This window comes from Astyanax mexicanus, chromosome 12 (genome assembly GCF_023375975.1).
Source record: "Astyanax mexicanus isolate ESR-SI-001 chromosome 12, AstMex3_surface, whole genome shotgun sequence".
NCBI classification, from domain to species: domain Eukaryota; kingdom Metazoa; phylum Chordata; class Actinopteri; order Characiformes; family Acestrorhamphidae; genus Astyanax; species Astyanax mexicanus.
In genome coordinates, this window is record NC_064419.1 from 16,057,634 (window position 1) to 16,077,844 (window position 20,211).

At 36.2% G+C, this 20,211-nt stretch overlaps 1 protein-coding gene across 1 annotated transcript in view; it reads right to left on the reverse strand.

Moving 5' to 3' along the window:
* The window catches only part of LOC103030075 (E3 ubiquitin-protein ligase rnf213-alpha), a 63,507-nt gene that overhangs the window by 22,206 nt on the left and 21,090 nt on the right, over positions 1-20,211 (reverse strand). The window contains exons 12-27 of the mRNA XM_049485938.1: positions 15,822-19,421; positions 15,595-15,731; positions 15,333-15,431; positions 12,077-12,192; positions 10,796-10,918; positions 8,927-8,973; positions 8,597-8,738; positions 8,376-8,514; positions 7,303-7,482; positions 6,792-6,922; positions 6,493-6,653; positions 5,500-5,685; positions 5,045-5,226; positions 1,706-1,826; positions 1,518-1,615; positions 738-905 (exon numbers count right to left, since the gene is read on the reverse strand). Coding sequence (XP_049341895.1) covers positions 738-905; positions 1,518-1,615; positions 1,706-1,826; positions 5,045-5,226; positions 5,500-5,685; positions 6,493-6,653; positions 6,792-6,922; positions 7,303-7,482; positions 8,376-8,514; positions 8,597-8,738; positions 8,927-8,973; positions 10,796-10,918; positions 12,077-12,192; positions 15,333-15,431; positions 15,595-15,731; positions 15,822-19,421 — 5,630 coding nt within the window. The remainder of the gene's footprint in view (positions 1-737; positions 906-1,517; positions 1,616-1,705; positions 1,827-5,044; positions 5,227-5,499; positions 5,686-6,492; positions 6,654-6,791; positions 6,923-7,302; positions 7,483-8,375; positions 8,515-8,596; positions 8,739-8,926; positions 8,974-10,795; positions 10,919-12,076; positions 12,193-15,332; positions 15,432-15,594; positions 15,732-15,821; positions 19,422-20,211) is intronic.

A 20,211-nucleotide genomic window follows, 5' to 3' on the forward strand; every position in this document is an offset into this window, starting at 1 on the left:
ATATAAAAATGTATAGCTGGTAAAGGAGCGTATATAAACAGTGAATAAAATGTGTAGTTGGTTAATGAGTGTATGTAATGGTGTATAGGAATGTATAGCTGGTTAAGGAGTGCATAAACAGTGTATAGTAATGTATAGTTGCTTAAGGAGTGTATATAAACTGTTAATAGGAATGTATAGTTGGTGAAGGAATGTATATAATGGTATAGGAATGTAAAGCTGTTAAGGAGTGTATATAATGGTGTAAAGGAATGTATAGCTGGTTAAGGAGTGTATGTAATGGTATATAGGAGTGTATAGCTGGTAAAGGACTGTATATAAACCGTGAATAGGAATGTGTAGTTGGTAAATGAGTGTATATAATGGTATAGGAATGTATAGCTGGTTAAGGAGTGTATATAAACGATGTATAGAAATGTATAGTTGGTGAAGAAATGTATATAATGGTACAAAGGAGTGTATAGCTGGTTAAGGAGTGTATATAATGGTATATAAAAATGTATAGCTGGTAAGAGAGCATATATAAACGGTGAATAGAAATGTGTAGTTGGTTAATGAGTGTATATAATGGTGTATAGGAATGTGTAGCTGGTTAAGGCGTGTATATAATGGTGAATAGGGAAAAGCTAAAAAAACAGACATTTGAAAGTGCTTGAAAAAAACTTAAATTTGACCATTTAAAAGGTGTATAAACTATGAATGGTGCAAAAAGGGAAACGACTGTAAAGTTTTCATACTTATCAACAGCTCCACATGGTTTGTAGTTTTGATTAATTTCCTTTTTGCATTTCCTGCATTGAGTGTCATTGTTGTCCTTTAAACAGGACATATGGAACATGTGTCCACAGTTTAGTTTCGCTGTGTCATCCTCTGTGAAATCCTTATCACAGTACAGGCATACAACCCTGAAAACAAAACCCAAAAATCTGTGTACTCTATCTGAAACAACACAGTTGAAAGTTAAAATAAAATTTAATTATCACTAACTTAAATCATGCAACAGCTGTAAAACAAAATTCTGATATAGGAATCATAATTGCAGCTGGGAAGAAGTAGAGTTTTTCACTTTTCTGATACAGTGCATATCTTTAAAATGATCTTAGTTTTTTTCTCCACTTTGTTATATAGACAGTACCGTGGGACATAAATCAGGAAAGTTTTTCAAATAATAAACTTGTATTAAAATAAATGTGTCATTTTCCCACAGGTGGCAGATAAAATGAGTCTTACTGAATTACAACAGAAGGAATTTTTATGGGACGCTTTAAAATTCATGAGAAAAAAAATTATTTAAACGTAAAATGACTGATTTAAAAGTGTACTTGGCGTTATGCTACTTTAACATGGATATCACTCTGTATGTTTTGTTCATTGCAGAAGTCCAGTATTATAACATAATCCCAACTGTCTTCTCTTTAATGGATTTCAATGTGTGTATCTCTAACCCTGCACACTGAACCCTGAGTGCCACCCTAAATAAAATACACAATAATAAAAACTAGGAACTTCTGACTCACTTGAACACATTGCAGGCATTTCTGTTACATTTATTGAGTCCTCCTGTCACCTGTTCCACCACGTACTCCATCTGCTTTCCTTCCTCTGTGTTGAGTTTCTATAAACACAAACACCATGTTATTACATGAAAAACAATCTTTTCTTTGTCATAATGTATTGTGCTTTAAAACAAATAAATCTGTTTTACCTTCCATGTGAATATTAGGTTTCTTACAAGAATGGTCAGCAGTTTTTTTTCCATTTCTGACTCATTCTGAAGGAGATGATCCATAAGAAGGTAGATGATCCATGTACTCTGCCAGAAATGTCTGGAAATATATGTTTTTGTATTAAACTCAATCTAACAAACGGTGTACTACCAAAACCGTTTGAAAATGTTGGCCTTAGAGTTGGACATAAATCTGAGGATACCAGACTTTTAGAAATCTTCAGGTGCGTGACCAATTCATTAATGTAAATGAAGAATCAGGTGTGTTTCTGCTTGGTTGGAATAAAAACCTGTGCCTATTCTCAATCAATCAATCAATCAATCAATCAATCAATTAACCTCATTTACAATGTAGCCGAGCAATTACATAGGTAAGAGTTTGACAATTTATTTTTAAATAAAATAAATAAATAATAATAAAAAACTGCATTTTAATAAGACATAATAAAAAAGATATAAACAAATATGGTAAAAAAAGAAAAATAAGAGTAGGAATCATAAAATCATATGCAAAAAATGGTAAGGTAATAAAAGGTAATAAAACTAATAAAATGCAACTACAGATAATAATAGATACATAAAAGAGTAAAATATAAATAAACTAACTAAAAACAATAAAAGAAAAGAAAGAAACAATAAAAAAATATGAAAAAACAGCTAAAACAAACCAAAATTAAAAACATTTAAAAAAATTAAATAAAAAAAAATAAATAAAAAAACTACTAAAAACAAACCAAAGATCATTTGGTTTAAAAAAACTAGATTACAGACTAAGAGTTTAAAATGATTGAGTGACACTAGCGAGCGGTGATGCACTGTAGCTAAAATCAGATTTTTCCAGTTCAGTAAAAACTCTCGGCACCTGATGGGTGATCCAGTCACTGAAGTGAGTCTGGTAGGTTGTGTTATTTTTAATAAGCATTTGTGTGATGTAAGATGGCATATGGCCAGAAAGTGCTCTGGCCATTCTGGCCATTTCTGGATAAGATTGAAGACCTGTGAGCCATGGCTATAATTTGCTGTGAAGCAAATATACACAGTGCATCAAAGTAGGGGACAGTGGGAAACATAAACTGACATAGTGTAAAACATTTCTTTCTGGATTCTCTAGAGAATTATCTCTAAATGTTTGTATGAATCTAGGGCAGGCTGCAGACACTCCTTGGTCACCATTTAATTTTTTTTTTGGCCCGCCACCACCCCCCCTCTTCGGAGGACTATTAGTCCTTTATTGTTTATTTATTTGATTATGTACACATTACAACAGCTACTAGTTTCTGTTTTTTTTTTCATAGTTAAGGAGGATTACAATTACAGGGATTTGGGGGAGGGTGCTGGGGGATGAAGAAAAGGGGATAACTGGGGGAAGATGAGATAACAGGAGAAAAAAAGGAAAAAAAGATCTGAAAGTAAGACTGATAGAGGTGGGAAGAAAAAAAGTAAATAAATAATAATAAAAAAATAATAATAATAAAAATAAAAAGAAAGAAAGGAAAAGAAAGACAAAAAAAAGATAAGTATATCTATCTATTTGTATGTTTTGATGACTAAACAGAGACATGAATGTGTGTGCTGATTTTGTCTGATTTTTGGTCCATTCATTTAATTTGTATGTGTGTGTTTGTGCATGTATGTATATGTGGGTGAATGTGTATAGCGGGGCTCTTTGTTAGCTATTGCTGATCTTTTTTACTGTAGTATTTGAATTAGCGGTGTCCAGGCTGAGTCTGATTCGGTGGTTCTGATTGGTTGTGAGAGTGTTTCTAGGGAGAGATAGTCTGTTAGCAGATTTTTCCAGTGGTTGATGTTGATATTATGTTTGGTTTTCCAGTTAATGAGGATAACTTTCTTGGCGATGATTAGCGACACCAGGAGGATTTTATTGTTTTCGGTAGTTGTGTTGGTAGTTGATGTGTCTCCTAATAGGCAGAGTGATGGTGATGGGTGGATATGAATGGTTAGGGCATGGGATAGGAGCATGATGACTTCTTTCCAGAATTGGTTGACGGGTGTGCAGAGCCATAAAGCATGAATGTAATTATCACTTGTGTTTTGAGTGCAGTTTGTACAGATAGGTGAGCTTGTGAATCCCATTTTGTGAGTGGTATAGTGGACTCTATGGGTGGTCTTATACTGAATGAGTTGTAAGTTTGTGCTTCTAATCATGTGGTGATTATTGTTGCATACTTGAACTCAGCTTGAAGTCAGCATCAGGAGTTAGTAACAGGTCTTCTTCCCATTGTTTGATGGGCAGGGTAATAGTGAGATTTAATTGAGATAATATTTTATATATTTTAGATAATGTTTTTTTAGTAGTATTAATGTTTATAAACTCAGAGATTGGAGGAGGTAGGTCTAATGTACTTTGATTGATTTTTGAATTTATAAGTGATCGTATCTGGTGGTACTGTCAGAATTGAGTTCTCCCGATGTCGTATTTCTGGGTTAGTTGTGGTAGTGACATTAAGGTGTTATTGTGATAGATGTGCTTGAGGTGTGTTATGCCTTTCTCAATCCAAGGTGAGTAGTTTAATGTTTTTTTATTGATGATGAAGTCTGGGTTTTTCCATATGGGGGAATGTGTGGTTGGTGCGATTACAGAATTTGTTATCTTGTGAAATTTCCACCAAGCTGTCAGAGTTGCTGCCACTGTTAGACTGTCACCATTTCATACGGTAAATGTATATTTTTGTCATAATTAGATGGTGTTAGATGGAGACTGTTAGTGAAATCTTAAGTTTGTTACATTTAACCATGCTGTCATTGCATCGTAATGTAATGTAATTTTTATTTTAAATAGTACATTATTTTTTTGTTTGTATCAGAGATATGCAGATTAAACAAATCTTCCTCAAATAGAGCAAAAAGCAAGGCGTTTTAGTTCGAGACCTGGTTTCCTCTAAACATTTCATGCATTAATACAGCAGTTTTAAATGTAGTCAAAATAAGCCTATATTGGGTATTAACATTTTTAAGGAGAGTGAACATTACATCGCTGTCCAATGAAAAATAAGTATCTCCAAAACAGCAACTTTACAGAACAAAGAGAGAGAAAAAAAAAAAATAATAATAATAAAAATAAAATTTCAATGGAAGTCAATGTAAGAAGAGTTTTTTTTAGGACATTTTTTTTTTTTTTACATTTTTTTGGTCCATTCATTAAGAAATTTTGGCACAATGTACGGGACAGTGTATGTGTTAAAATAAAAATAAAATTTGATTAAAATGTTTTCATTGGACAGCAGCAATATGTTTATTGTCTTTTTCCGTGACATAAAAACCCTGTAGTAAATTACTTGTTTATATTTTAGAGCATACCTGATTTCTGCGATTAACTCTGCTGCATTTTCAGAATGCCATGTCACCAAAGAATCCTCTGAAATGATCAGGTCCACAGTCATGGCCAGTGACTTTACTCTGTGTAACCATGCCTGGCAACTGGAAAAGTCTTTCAGTGAATTCTCCTTTGGTTGAAGGTCCTGAAGTGTCTGTCTGAGTGCCTTGAAAAATGAAAGAGGAATCTTTTATACATCACAACAAATGGATATCTAAGGTTTAAATAAGATTATCCTCCAATGCCATTTCATCAATTTTATTTATTTAGATATATTAGCACTACATCTGTTTTAAAAAAGCTCATATAAATAATTATGTTCAAACAGAGTTTTCATGGGATGTACAAAATTTAACATGACTGTATTGTCAGTGTTACTATTACGATAATTATTTTGGTAACATGTAATTTTAGAATCACAGGGGTGAAAATGTTCTACCTCGGTTGCTTCTCCTGCAGCCACCAATTTGTTCTCTTGGAGGAAGAGGTTGTAGAAAAGCTGATGGTTCTCATGCATGTATTCATTAGTGACATACAGCCAGGGCAGAGAGACGTTTTCAGGCTCATCTCCAGTTAAATCATGATAGAGACGTGATGTGAGTCTGAGGATTGTCTCTGAAAAAGACTGCAAGACAAGCACACATACACATCTTTAAATACACTATAGGAGAAAATTTTCTCAAACAGGAAATAATTATCCACAGTCTACTGACATTTTACACTGCACTGTGGATTGTGTCTAATTTAGTGCATTATCCAAATTAACACAGCTGCATCTTTTCAGTTCTCATATGGCAAAAACCATGAATCATTTTCGTTCCAGTTCCCAAATTTTGTGCTACTTTGTGTTGGTTTATCACTTATCAGTTTGTGGTTGTAATTTGAAAAAGTTCAAGGGGTATGAATTTTGCAAGCCACTACAGTTTATCTAATACTAAAAATGGTTACAATAATTACCACAGACATTCAGTAAAAGAAAACAGCTCAGTTAAACCATATTTACCAAATATGTTTTTTATTTAAAAAAATGCACTTTCCTCTCCTCAGCTGCATTTGCTCCACTTTTAATACGCAGCTTTGCTCAATTAGGGGCATGTGTGAAACACAGTATTATGCTTGGCTGTCTTTGAATTGTCTGTTTGATAAAATTTGGGCTCCTATGACAGTGGAACAATGTGGGTGTCAGTCAAAAGAGACAGTCCTATTTAAATTCATGTGGAATTTGAGTATACAACACAGCAGGGATTGATTTAGGCAACATAGGGATAACATAGAACCGGTGTTAAGTTTGGGTCACAGTCCAAGCCTATTGTCTACTCTACTATGAACCCTGGTTTTATGGATAACTTATATTTTTTATGCACAGTTACTAAATACTAAAATGTCTGACCAATGCAATGATTTGGAACTGTGGAATTAAATGTACTCTCACCTTGTTCAGGTCAGATGGGTAAGTTGGCATGAACATGTTCACAAGATCTTCAGAGAACAAGGTGAAGAGCTCTTGGTCTTTTTTGATGTTTTTGATCCAAGGCAGGATGATGTATTCCTCAAATTTCTCCAAATATTCCTTATTTGGTTTAGTCAGTGGACCTTATGCAAACGCAGATGAACAATAAGTGATGGTCCATGTATATTTAACCAAAACAAGATGGTTTTATTTGACTGCCTACAGTGTAAGATCTAGTACACACAGTAAGCAGAGGATAACGTTTAAGAATGTGACGGTACCTTTTAAATTGATGACATTCGACCAAATCTGCTCAAATCTTTCTTTTAACACCCAGCTAAATGGGAAACAGCAGGTTCTTGACTGATTCTTCTGCCCACTTGTGGACAGGACAGATACCTTGCCCTGAAACCTAAATAAAAATAGAAAATGCATACCAGACTCTTAAGAGTAAGTTTCACTCGCAAATATTTAATGTTTTCAGATATGCTAGGTCATACAACATTGACTTTTACAGTTGTATGTTATTTTGGGCCCCCTTTCTATTTGACACATTTTTTCATTGAGTAACTTCACTAAGTGGTGAGTAAGGCCTCTGTAGCTAATCAAACATTAAACAATATTTTATTGTTTACTATTGCAAATTTAATTTATCTTTAATTACAATGAATTAAAATCATATGTGCAGAGTCAATACTGATGGCTGTTTTTATTTTTAATGCCCTCAAAATTAAAATGACATCCAGTGTTTCGTGTCTTGAATAAAACTTTCAGATAATTGCTTGCACTTACTTAGTAACTGGGATTTTCAACAGATTCCACTCGTTTTCTTGGAATACATTCAACCACAGTTCAGACTTTTCAGAAGACTGATCAATCAGGTTATCTAAATTGTTGTCACCATCAATAATGGCCAGAATCTGGGCTAGAGCTGAAGCTACAATGTCCTCCAAATGAACCCAGAGCATGTGTCTGCAAAGACAAACATTCAGAATATTCCTGTAAGTTAACATTTCCATAATTACAAAACCTTAAGTATCAACTGTTCAGCATGATTTAGGGCATGTCAGTGTGTCTTTGTTATTGTAACGAAGGAAAAAGTACACCTTGTGTGGCTCGAAACATAAAAGACACATACTAATTCTCTTAATTAATTATGGGTGTGTTTTGGGCGTAACATGAAATAAACCAATTAGCGTGCCCCTTACCATTCCCTTTAAGAGCCAGGTGTGCTCTGACTTTGGTGGATTTCTATTTTAGCAGCACAGCTACCTGCATGTGTCCAATGCTTCTCGGCAGAGAAAACTGACCTGCTCATTCACAATGTGAAGGTGCACCAGCAGCCCATTTACTGGAACATGTTTAAATTTATTTAGCATTCTGTTTTATTTTTATTCCATTTTCTACCCAGCTATACTGATTATTCTACACACTCAGCTGAATTCCCCCTATTAATAGAAAAAGCCCCCAATCTGGAGAGTGATGTGGGGAGAGAGTGCCATCTATCCACCCAGACAGAGCATGGTCAGTTATGCTCTCTCGGACTCTGACTGCTGATAGCAAGCTACATGACTCGATTCGATCCAGCGATCTCATGACCATAGTGGCAGCACTTATTTAGTATGTTGTTTATTGTTTACTGTTTATCGTACACTCTGCATGTATGTGTTACCAAGATAGCAATTAATGTCTTCTGATGACATCTGTCTAGGTTGTAATCAGTCAGAAGAGTACTCCAGAAATTTACCTGAACACACCTCATTTCCAGACCACCATGCCCATCAGTGTAGATACATTTAGAAGCACTATTGCAATTTAAATGACGGTGGTGTGAAAGGTGTGAAAACAGGTGGTTGGTTAATTACCTAAAAGAGCCACCTTCAGCAACAAAATGATCAGACAGGGTCTGATTAATAACCCAGTTCTCTCTGGCCTCCATTTTTTCTTGGTCGTGGAGAAGGCTGATGATTCTTCGCTTCAGTGCTTGTATGAAAATTTCAGACACTGCTCAAAACAAATTCACACACACCATTAGGCACCTTTTGCAATGAAACAGGGCAGAATAACTCAACAGAAGCATTCTTACCAGTGTATCTGTTATGCAGCAATCCGTGAAGGATTTCGATACGCTTCGTTGCTCTTTGAGCATTATCTGATTTGTCATGTAGCAGTAAAATGCCCTTCTGCAACGATGACTTCACCAGGAACAGCAAGTCAACCAGGACAGCCTGTTACAAAAACAGTATTTCAAATACATTTCCAATCTAAGATTCATAAAAAATCCATATTTCCTATTTATAGTATCATAAATAGATAATTAAATGAATCATATAAATTGTATTTATATCACAATTATTATAACTTATTCTAATAACTATTATAATAACTAATAACTATTATAATCACTTCATTCTACCTGTTCCTTAGGAGGTGTGCTTCCACAGCTGTCTTGATCATGAGCCTCTGTAAAAGTGTGAAATAAACTTACTTTCTGATGAAACATTGGGTAAAGCGTTTATCTACATAAATTAACTAAGCATCATAGTATATCAGAAAGTTTTAACACAGTTGCAGTTATAGTTTGCAAAATATTTAAAAAATATTTAGAAAAGTCACTCATTTTATTTTCCTATGTACCCTTCTAAAACAAGGTGCAAATATTTCTATATCACTGAGTTTTTTTGCTTTTCTTGCTTTTTGTTTATCTTTTTTCCCCTTTCTTTTTACCCTATACTCTGTCCACAACCTGTTTTAAAGAATTTTAGCTAGAACCTTGAAAATTAGTAAACTCTTAGAATCAATCGTGCAGTTTCAAATGATATGCTCTTCAAACCGTTAAGATGAAAAAGTTTTCCGAAAATCCCAAATAATTTTCTTGGCAGATATTTTGTTGGTCTACCTGACCATGGCTTGGTTTAAACAGAATCTCTCATTTTCCACTTCTTGTCACGTGCAGGTCAATCACTGCTGATTGTCTCAATATCTTTTTATCAGTTTCCTGTTTTATAAAGTTCAGCTATTTTCTCCTGCAGATCCTTTGATAGTTCTTGCTTTTGCTTTCTCCTGGTTAACAATCCAACAAAACCAGTAGAAGCACTAGAGGAAACATACAGGGGCCTGTCAGGAGTCCAGAAACTCACAAACACACACACACACAAACTAACAGATCCCAGGTGAGGATAGTTACCTAGTAGCTATTTAAACCTGATTGTGTCAGGAATTTTATCTGCCTCAAGGAATCATTTATTTACTTGTGAAGCCCAAAGCACAGTATTTCACATTGAATACTGTACTTTTAAGGTGGCACAACATGCACAAGACCTAGAAAGAAATGCTAACTTTTGTGACTTTGTGACTGGTTTACTGCTTTATTTCTCAGTTTTCAGCTCTGAAGTATAATCCAGTGTCTGAGGAGAGCTCTGTGTCATCTCTGAGTTTCCCCATGGCTGTGTTTACACCAGCTCATAGCCTGATATCAACACATGGCCTAATAAACAATGTTTTGAATCATTGATTCCAATCTTCACTCGATTCAGCTTTACACTCAAAGAGTCCAAACACCACACAAATCACATAATCAAATTCAAATTCCTTATTTTCCAGTTTCCTCTGCTTTTCAGCGATCAAGTAAATAGAATATTCCATTCTATTATTTTGATGATTTAGGTTTTCACGGTGTTGAGATATTTAGGTGGACCAAATCACAGCTGCTGCTGTCCACAATGCGTGATGCATAGTTCATGCGTAGGTTCAATGCAGAAGTATAAAGTGGCTTTTAAGCAAAAAAAAAATTTGCTGTGTAATATTTCAGTTTATCTATAGCCATGCTAGCTGACCATAGGCTAGCAGAAACAACACACCATTAGAAAAAAATAATTTCAGTTTTCTGTCTGCCCAACAGCAGTAATTTAATCTGAATCATTCTCATCTATAAGTGATTTTTCCTCTTAGTCAGGAAAAATGTGTTTTGTTGTAAACAACATGCTATCATGCTAACTAAGCTAATGCTTACCATCTTCTCTTTATAGCTAACAGGTAGTAAAGGTAAGATTTCCTATATCAGTGAAATAATCACGCCTGTAACAGTACCTTAACAAGTAATTTACCCACCATACAGGAAGTCATATACTGTATTTACCCTGTGTTTACAACTAAACTCAGAACTGCACTGTTACCAAACTGAGATGTACAGTGTAAATCCCACCCACAGACAACACTGATAGTGAACACGTGCAAAACTAAAAGTACAATTACACATCTAAATTCTAGTGAATAGTGGCATTACCTTTATGAGAGGAGAAATCTTTCTCCAGAATCTCAGCAATGGTCATGCGCTGCAGTGTGTATATATCTCCTGGAAATCCAGGAGTTGGGATAAGTTCATCCAGATGTAGGGAGCTCCAGTCATCTAACCCCCCCAAAAGGTTATCCATTAGTCATAGAGATGAATGAAGCCACAATTTGACAAATAACTAAGACAAATAACTAAAATAACTTACATTTAAAAAAAAAAAAAAAAAGGGTCAGTCTAAGAATATGGATCTATTGCTAAGTCAAATCTAGTACTGTGTAACATGTGTAGTATGTGTGAGAAAAAGCACTGGCCTTGAACATGTGAGGGGAAAACTCGGGGAGATGTTGTATCACATCAAAAGCATGTCAACACCAAAGGTGTGAAAGTATTTCCATGCATTACTCAGATAGAAGTATAGGAAGTTGAAGTATCGACTCAAGCTTAAGTGTAAAAGTGCTGGATTCAAAACAACAAGCTGATTCCTATAGTGCACTATCCCTCTTCTCAAAATACATTTCTCTAAAGACATAATGACTATAATATTATATTAAAATGTTAATGTTGATACATTTGGGATGCACTAGGCTGTTACCTGTTTCAGCTGCATATATGTTCATTGAAAATGAATGTATTTTAGTACAATGTAAATATATTAAAGTAGCTTAGTTGGACGTTTGTCTGGAGTTCTCTTGAGTCTCTGCACAGATCATCTTCATACATACGTCAGCTATGTTCTTGCTGGAGTTTGGGTGTGACGTGTGCAGGTGGGATAGATCGTATAAACCAATAAGGTGTCAGAATGATATATGTTTATACTTCTCATCCAAAAACAATCAAATTCAGTCTATCTGGGTAGAGATATTTATCTGGATAGAGGTTTTATTGAACAATAAAAAGTGGTAATAAAAACGAGCTAAAATGTAATAAGAGTAACAAGGCTATTATTTTTTTTATTTGAAACCTTGTGTTACAGTATAAAGATTACATGTCATAAAACTTTGAGTGAAACCTAAATCTTGAATATGTAAAGCATGGGTCACGTTCTGTTGATTTAAATGATGTCTAAAGCTTAACAAGCATAAAATCAAATGTTAGTTTGTTACCAAAAAGCACTCACACTAAAAATCCAGTAAAACTGAAGCTGCATAAAAGTCTATAATACTTGGATAGATTGCAACTAATAGTACAGATGGAGTATTTTAATCACTTACACAAGTCCACAACCATGCCACAGTTACACAAAACAAGTTCCATACATAAAGCAATAATAACCTCCAAATGAAGCAATGTATCCACATCCTCCTGAAATCCGTGGCAGTCGTGTAAGAAGAACAACATCAAAGTGAACGTCTGCATGGATCAAGCTTCTGAGCTGAGAAATGCTGTGTCTGAGATTACAACACATTAAACATTTAGACACTTTAGATTAACATGAACATTTCTGACAAAGAAAAGAATCTATGTGGCCAGGTTTCTAATGATCACTGCTGTTATATATATTGTGGTTTAAGCTGAAAAGCAAGGGAGAGTTGTGTGTGCATACAAACACAAACTCCGGTGGAGGGCATTTATGCAGGCTATGCGTGGGTTAGTGGTTAGCTATGCTGTAAAAATAGCTGTTAATCAGGTTAAATAGATGCTTGGAATGCTGGGTTAGTGGTTAGCTATGCTGTAAATAGCTGTTAATAAGGCTAAATAGACTGTGGGAATGCTTGATTGGTGGTTAGCTATGCTGTAAATAGCTGTTAATCAGGTTGAATAGACTGTGGAAATGCTTGGTTAGTGGTTAGCTAGGCTGTAAATAGCTGTTAATCAGGTTAAATAGACTGTGGGAATGCTTGGTTAGTGGTTAGCTATGCTGTAAATAGCGGTAAATAAACAACAACATTAAACAACATTACCCAATGTGGTCTAATTGAAGACAACAATAAAACACAGAAATAATAGCCTTACTGTTTTACACAATTTATGACTCATAAATTAAAGCTAGGTAAGCTAGTTATAACTCATAAATTAAAGCTAGGTTAGCTAATAATATCTTATAGATTAAAGATAGGATAGCTAGTTATGACTTACAAAGTAAAGCTAGGTTACCTAGTTATAACTCATAAATTAAAGCTAGGTTACCTAGTTATAACTCATAAATTAAAGCTAGGTTAGCTAGTTATAACTCATAAATTAAAGCTAGGTTACCTAGTTATAACTCATAAATTAAAGCTAGGTTACCTATTTATAACTCATAAATTAAAGCTAGGTTACCTAGTTATAACTCATAAATTAAAGCTAGGTTAGCTAGTTATAACTCATAAATTAAAGCTAGGTTAGCTAGTTACACATTATAAATTAAAGCTGGGTTAGGTAGTTATAACTTATAATTAAAACTAAGTAAGCTAACTAGTTAACTTAAAGCAAGGTTGGCTAGTTATAACCTATAAATTAAAGTTAGGTAAGCTAGTTATAACCTATAAATTAAAGCTAGCTTAGCTAGTCATAACTCATAAATTAAAGCTAGGTTTGCTAGTTACACCTTATGAATTAAAGCTAGGTTAGCTAGTCATATCTTATAGATTAAAGCTAAGTTGGCTAGTTATTTATAACTTATCAATTAAAGCTTGGTTAGCTAGTTATAACTTATAAATTAAAACTAAGTAAGCTAACTAGTTAACTTAAAGCAAGGTTAGCTAGTTATAACCTATAAATTAAAGTTAGGTTAGCTTGTCATAAATTATAAATTAAAGCTAGGTTAGCTAGTCATAACTTATAAATTAAAGCTAGTTCAGCTAGTCATAACTTATAAATTAAAGCTAGGTTAGCTAATTATAACCTATAATCAGTGTTCTCAAGTCTCACGCTTTAAGCGTGTGACACACGAACTTCAGCGAGTTCACACACTCACACGCCACACAAGGTATTTCTCACGCTTGCCAATCCATCGGCTGTATGTTATAATGTACTCTTGTTGAGCCAATTAGAATATAGATCGCTCTGTTGTTAGGCAGGTCTAGTCAAAGAGGGTGGAGTTTTAGAATGTCAGGCACAAAGAACTGTCCGATTCGAAAGTTCTGAAACACACTTTGGTGAACAACTGAAGGATAACGGCGGCAACCGCGGCCGTTAAGTTTAGCTTAACTTAGCTTAGCTCAGCCTGGCTGGTTAGCGTTCTGGCTGTCAGACGGCAGTAACCGAGCGATTTTCTTTCCATTTTTTTCCACAAAAGACGAGCTAACGCTGCTGCAGGTGTCCTGTGTGTATACGCCGTTACTCGGCAACGCGCCGGCGGAGAGATACAACTTTTATTTTGACAGGTAGCGTAGTGAATTAGCTGCAATAGCTAATGGCTAACCAGCAACGCTAACTGTATTTCCGAGCTGAATTAATCACTGTTTTTTAATAACACATTGATTTCTGAGTGCTGGTTACAGTGGATAGGATCTGTGGTTTGATATTTGATGTGGATTATGGCTGTAGTTCACTTGGGTTTTATTACATTCACAACGCCGAAATGCAGCTGTCGGCCCTTAGCTAGCTAGGCTAATAGACTGCAGACGTTAATGGAGATGGCTAACGGCTAACTGGCGATGCTAACAGTATTTCCAAACTAAAAGAATCGCTGTTTTTTTAGATGTAGATCAAACTAGATAGAGCAGATGGGTGTGTTTGTGCTGGTTAGTGTTTGTAGATCCTGTGGTTTTATAGAATATGTGGATTATGACCTTTACAACACCAGAACGCAGCAGCTGTCTGTTCTGTGCTAGCTAGGATAACAGACTGCTGGTGTTAATCTGTTCACCCCTCGGACACTTACTTTACAAATATTATGTGTACCGTTCTGCTGTTCGGCGTTTCCAAAGTGAAAACTCTCCAGACAATTGACTTTTTTGTAGGCAAACGGCTAAAGTTACTCATTCAGCCTCAGAATGAAGCTGCTGGGGGTTCAGGGTAAACTGTGGAACTAGAATCCGTATTAGTGATGCGTTTCGTGTTAACGTTACGGCGGGTTTATTATCCAGCTCAAGCTGTGGACTGGAATATGGATCGGCCGTGGTCACCCGATATCCGATTCGTTAAATTACGTCAATATCGCCCGATACCGATATTGTATTGGATCAGTCCCATCTCTAGTTGAAATGCTGGGTAAGTTGTTAGCTATGCTGTAAATAGCTGTAAATGAAATTAAATAGACTGTTGGAATGTTGGGTTAGTGGTTAGCTATGCTGTAAATAGCGGTAAATAACGTTAAATAGACTGTGGGAACGCTTGGTTAGTGGTTAGCTATGCTGTTACGTTAAATAAATGTAAATAGACTGTTGGAATGCTGGTTTAGCCTATTTAGCTACTTCCTAATCAGTGTCATCAGCAGTAGCTATTTCAGACTGCATTAACTTTAAATATGATACAGTCATAAAGCATTTAATACAAACTGACGAGACATTCTAATTGAAATATGGAAGAAACTAACTCTTGAAAGTGGTCTTGACAGAATAAGGTGGATATGCGGTGTTTTTTAATTAAACTGTTCTCTTTTTACCTTACACAGAAGAGAAGCCGCTGACTTTTTTTTGGTTCATCAAAGAAAGTCTGCAGTATCAGTAGTTTGCGTCCTCTTACATCAGTGCAGAGGAATTCGCTAGAATAAAGCATAAAACATATACCCATCTGTATAATGATGTTACACCTCATAAGATTTTTGTCTCATAATTTAGAGTCTTTGAAACTGATTTAAATTAAATAACCAAAATTTAATAAAAATATTATGAAGAACACGCTCTGTAGTCTAGTAAAATTGTTACCTGACTGTTTGGGAAAACGACTGCTCTGTGTAAAATTCATCAAGTAGGAACAGACGGGAATGATCCTCACAAATGTCAAGTTCCTTATTGATTTGTTCCACATCTCTGTTATTAAGCAGTCGAGAATATGTAGATACCTGCATAACATTGAAACAAATGTATTAAAAATGATCTAAAAAGCATTAATGATCTATAAACAATATTTATTATACATGAATTGTACCTACCTCAATGGATATTCCTTTATTGTTGGTCTGCCTGTATTTTTCCAGCATCTCAATCAGGCTGCCATGTGGTTGCACTGCAAAATACACCTGTAGCAATTTCTCAGAATTCTCCATGTACTTTGTTGCTCTCAACACTGAGTCTGGAGTTGCACACTGAAGAAGCATTTCTTTTGCCTTTTCGAGAGTTTCTTCTCTCTTGTCAGGATCCAGTTCCTGTTTTACAATCTCTGGACAGCACTGTAGAAGAACTGATGCACATATATCTTCGGTGTATCCGACTATAATGTCATGTTTTTTCCTGGAGATGCCGAGATGTTCTTGCGACTGGTAAATATCCGTGGAACTGTTTTTCACAAACGAGTTGAGCCAGTCTTCCAGTTCAACTTGCAGTTGTTTGGCATGCTCTGGGAGTATATTACTGATCTCCAAGCAGTGTTTCTCCAGACGGTTCAGCAGTGGTGTAGGAAACTGTTCATACACTGTGCTTTTCTCTTCAATGACAATTAGTCGAAATTCATCCTTGACTCTGCACTTCACACGATGAGATCCAAGCCCAAGGTCAACATAGTAACTCCCCCCTAGTTTGACATAACACTGATTCAGAGCATCATAGAGGCTCTCATAAAGGCTCTGAATATTTAGTAAGACAACTGGTCTTCCAGTCTCCATGCAGGTCTTTACTCTGTTTACAGTGCGGCAAACCTGAGAGTACTCTTCATCCCGAGGAAATCCTGATCCAAAAATGACTTCAGTATTGTTTTCATCAATAATCTTCTGAGATTTCAGAATCTGAAGAGCAGCATGATTGATTGTTGGAAGTAGAAGGTACCTGGATGCGAAGCCTGAAGTTTCCATGTCAAGGTTTTCTCTCAGCAAGGAGATTGTGTCACATTTATTTGTTGTCTCCCTAAGAACATCCCAAAAAATGTTCAGAACATCTATAGAATCCAAACCTTCAAAGTTCCTTTGCACAGCCCTTGTTAGATCTTCATCTGATGGTCTCCCATTTGTCTCTGTAGCATAGGACACAATCAGCTTGACAAGACTGTAGAAGTCTCTGAGTCCGAAGAATTCACTGGTCTGTTCGTCAAGCACTCTTAAGTAAAACTCGGTCAGTATGGGAATTAAAAATTCCATCTCTGTGTTGATGTTTTCATTATCACTTGAACAAATGTCTTTAGCTGTGCTTACTAGCTCTTTTGATACAGGAGATGTTCGCAGAACTAAAATGCCACGGTTCATTTTTGCTGGATCCAGTGACCAGTTGGAAATTCCAATGAATCCAACTTTTCTGAAGTCTTTTGCATGTTCATCACCAGTGCATCTTTGTTCAGGAACAGGATGTTCTTCTTTCTGATGCATTGAAGGAGAGTCCTTTGAATATTCATCTTCAAAATACCCATATTCAAGCAGTGGATGTAATGTCTTCAGAGGCATTTTTGGAGAGTCCTCTGCTAATCCAATTTCATCAAGGACTACAACAGAGACATACTCATGCAGATTTTTGCCTCTCTGAAACTGTGCACATTGCCGGAATACTGAGACGATGCCATCAGGAGACGAGTGTGGGCTACACTGAAATGAAGCCAGCTGTGCTTGCTTGTAGCCTTTAAAAAGTTCATTTTGAGAGGCCTTACCCTGCATTGCATGGGCAGCGATTGTTTTGGACAAAGATTTCGAGCTTCCAGGTTTTCCAACCAGGAACAAAGGAATTCTTAAGTTCATGCACACAACCATCATGAACACATTTTCCATTAGAGCGTCATTCTTTGCCACTTTAGTGGGACAGTCCACATTCGAAATGAATGCTTTTTTGCAACTCTCAATCTCTATGTAAATGTCAGTGTAGGGCAAAGAGAATGCTTCTGAAACTCTGTTAAGGTACGCCTTTCGGTTCTCCAGCGATGCTAAATAACAGACTCCTATTGCAAGAATGAGAGCTCGGACCAGATGATCCACAGTTCCTTTCCCTCCTCTGATTTTATCAATTTCAGGAAACAAAGTCTCTTTTTGATGATAAAACCACATGACAGTTTTCATGCAGCGTTCTATGTCTCTGAGACTGACCATCCTGCATTCATCCTTTAACTCCATCATGTGCTTCTGAGAGACAGAGATCACCTTTGTGAACAAAAGCTGGTGTTCCTTGGGAAGTTTCTCTTTACGAAAGAACGTCTTAACCATCTGTGTAATGTAGAGCTCCTGTGTTTGCTCATTTAGCTTTCCAAAGTCCCACACGAGGGGTGTCAGGCTCGGGGGTAGAGGCTGAACTCTGTAGACCAGCTGTCTCATTGGTATTTGGCCAAGTTTCTCCTCTGTGTTCTCACACCGGACCCTGTATCCCAATCCAGCTCGTTCTAGTTGCTCTATGGCCTCCTTTGTGTGTTTCCTGTAGGGATTGCATGCAGCAATGATCTTAAGGCGAGGTGCATCAATTTGTTCTCCACTGACCGACTTGTCACAGATCACCTCCTTGATTGCATTCACGGCCTCTGTTGTGTTCGCTTCATCAAAAAACAGCACAGTGTCCAGGTCACACTTTTCATTTTTCTTGGCAATTTCAATGGCATCTCTCACTTTCTTGTAAATAATTTCTGATGTTGTGCCGCCGTGAACCCGCACCACAATCAGGTTTTGAATTTTCCTACCTGATCGCATCAAATCACACATGAATTGCACAAGCCGAGTCTTTCCACATCCTGTTTCACCCATGATTATTACGGGAATGTCAGACTCAAATCGGAGGTGAATAGCAAGCATTTTCATGACGTTATCTAACGTCAGCTGATAGGTATCATCTGGGTCTTTCACATTCTTTACTCCAAGGACTCTGCTTATAATATCAAGTTGATTGATGCGATCCAGCTTTTCAAAGTCAATGTTAAACGGTACCCTTTGTGCCCTTAACTGGTTGAACAGTGTCCTATCAATGATATTCTTTTCCACTATTGTATTAGTTTGAGGGTCAATAGCATCTAGATTGTGAATGTGGAATCCTAAAAATGTCATAGTGTCCTTCTCAGCGTTGAACAAGATGTATGGATGAGCCTGCTGTTCCCAACGTCTCCTCAGCTGAAATTCTTTGAGAACAGTGTCGCCTTCTGCTGCATCTTTCTCTGTGCCATCACTGTCATCAGATGTTTTAAGTGAGCGCATGGAGAAATCCTTGGACATTGTGATCATGAATTTAACCACAAAGGTCTTGAAGCCTTTCAGATCATCTTTTAAAAGATCACTACAGAATATGGACTCTTCGCATTTCTTCAGCTGGCTGTTGAGAAAGTGTGTGAAATTCCGCAGTTCTCCCCAAGAGGGATTCTTGATGTCACAGAACTGTAAAAGACACTCCAGCCATTCCTTTGGTGAATCTTCAGTGGATTTAGATAAGAAAGTGAAGCTATCGACTTGATTTGTTCTGTATCTTTTAAAGTACTGATATGTACGCTGAAAGGCTTCACTAGCGAATTCTGAAGGATCCATTAGTTGATATCCTTTGTCACAGGGTCGTCCTTGCTGTAGATGTGTTTGAGTTTCCTCAGGTGACAGGCATTTCACGGATGGGAATATTTCAAGAAATGTTTCTTCCATCTGAGATGAAATCTGGGGGTGAAAAATAATTTTGGTAAACCTACAGAGAAAACTCAAATTTAAATGTAAACCTTCAAACATCTCTTCATATTTTTAAACACTGCTATTGTCCCAGCCATAACACGTATCATAATACCATCAGTTTTACCACAAAAATATTAGATTAAATTATGGTATAAATGTACACTTTTTAAGAAGATATCTGAAGTAGCTGAAAATAGCAGAAATGAAATGATTAATGTAAAGAATCATGTGAAAAAAGGAGGTTTCTCCAAATGTTTCTCAACAGAGGCTAGAATATTTTAAACTGTTGACCACAACAGTGTCTGCAGGCGCAGACAAAATGGGGCTGCACTAGTACCTTTCTGAACTGCCAAGACCTTATATACTTTTCTGTTGGTAATAGTTTGCTTTTCCTTGAATAATCAATTTCTACCAACACAGTATTGCGTGTTTAGATCTGTGCACATATGGGCAAATGATGCAAGGAGTTAGCTATGAGTTAGCTGTTATCTCTTCAAATTAGCAAATCTTCTGAATCAGGCACTTTGTATAATTATAAAAGGTGTACAACATTCAGACGCTCTGCTCCACTTGCTAGGATATTCTGTGCTTTATTCAGTGTGGTTTCAAAATGGACTTAAAACATCTCAGAAGAAATTACAGATCACCTGATAATCAGTATTACAAATTAATACATTGATTTATTTTCTGCAGCTTATGTCCTCCTTTATTTATTGACGTAGCTGCTGTTTTGAGTAAGAAACTGTTACTGGAGTTGCTTCTTGTAAGCTCTTCCTCT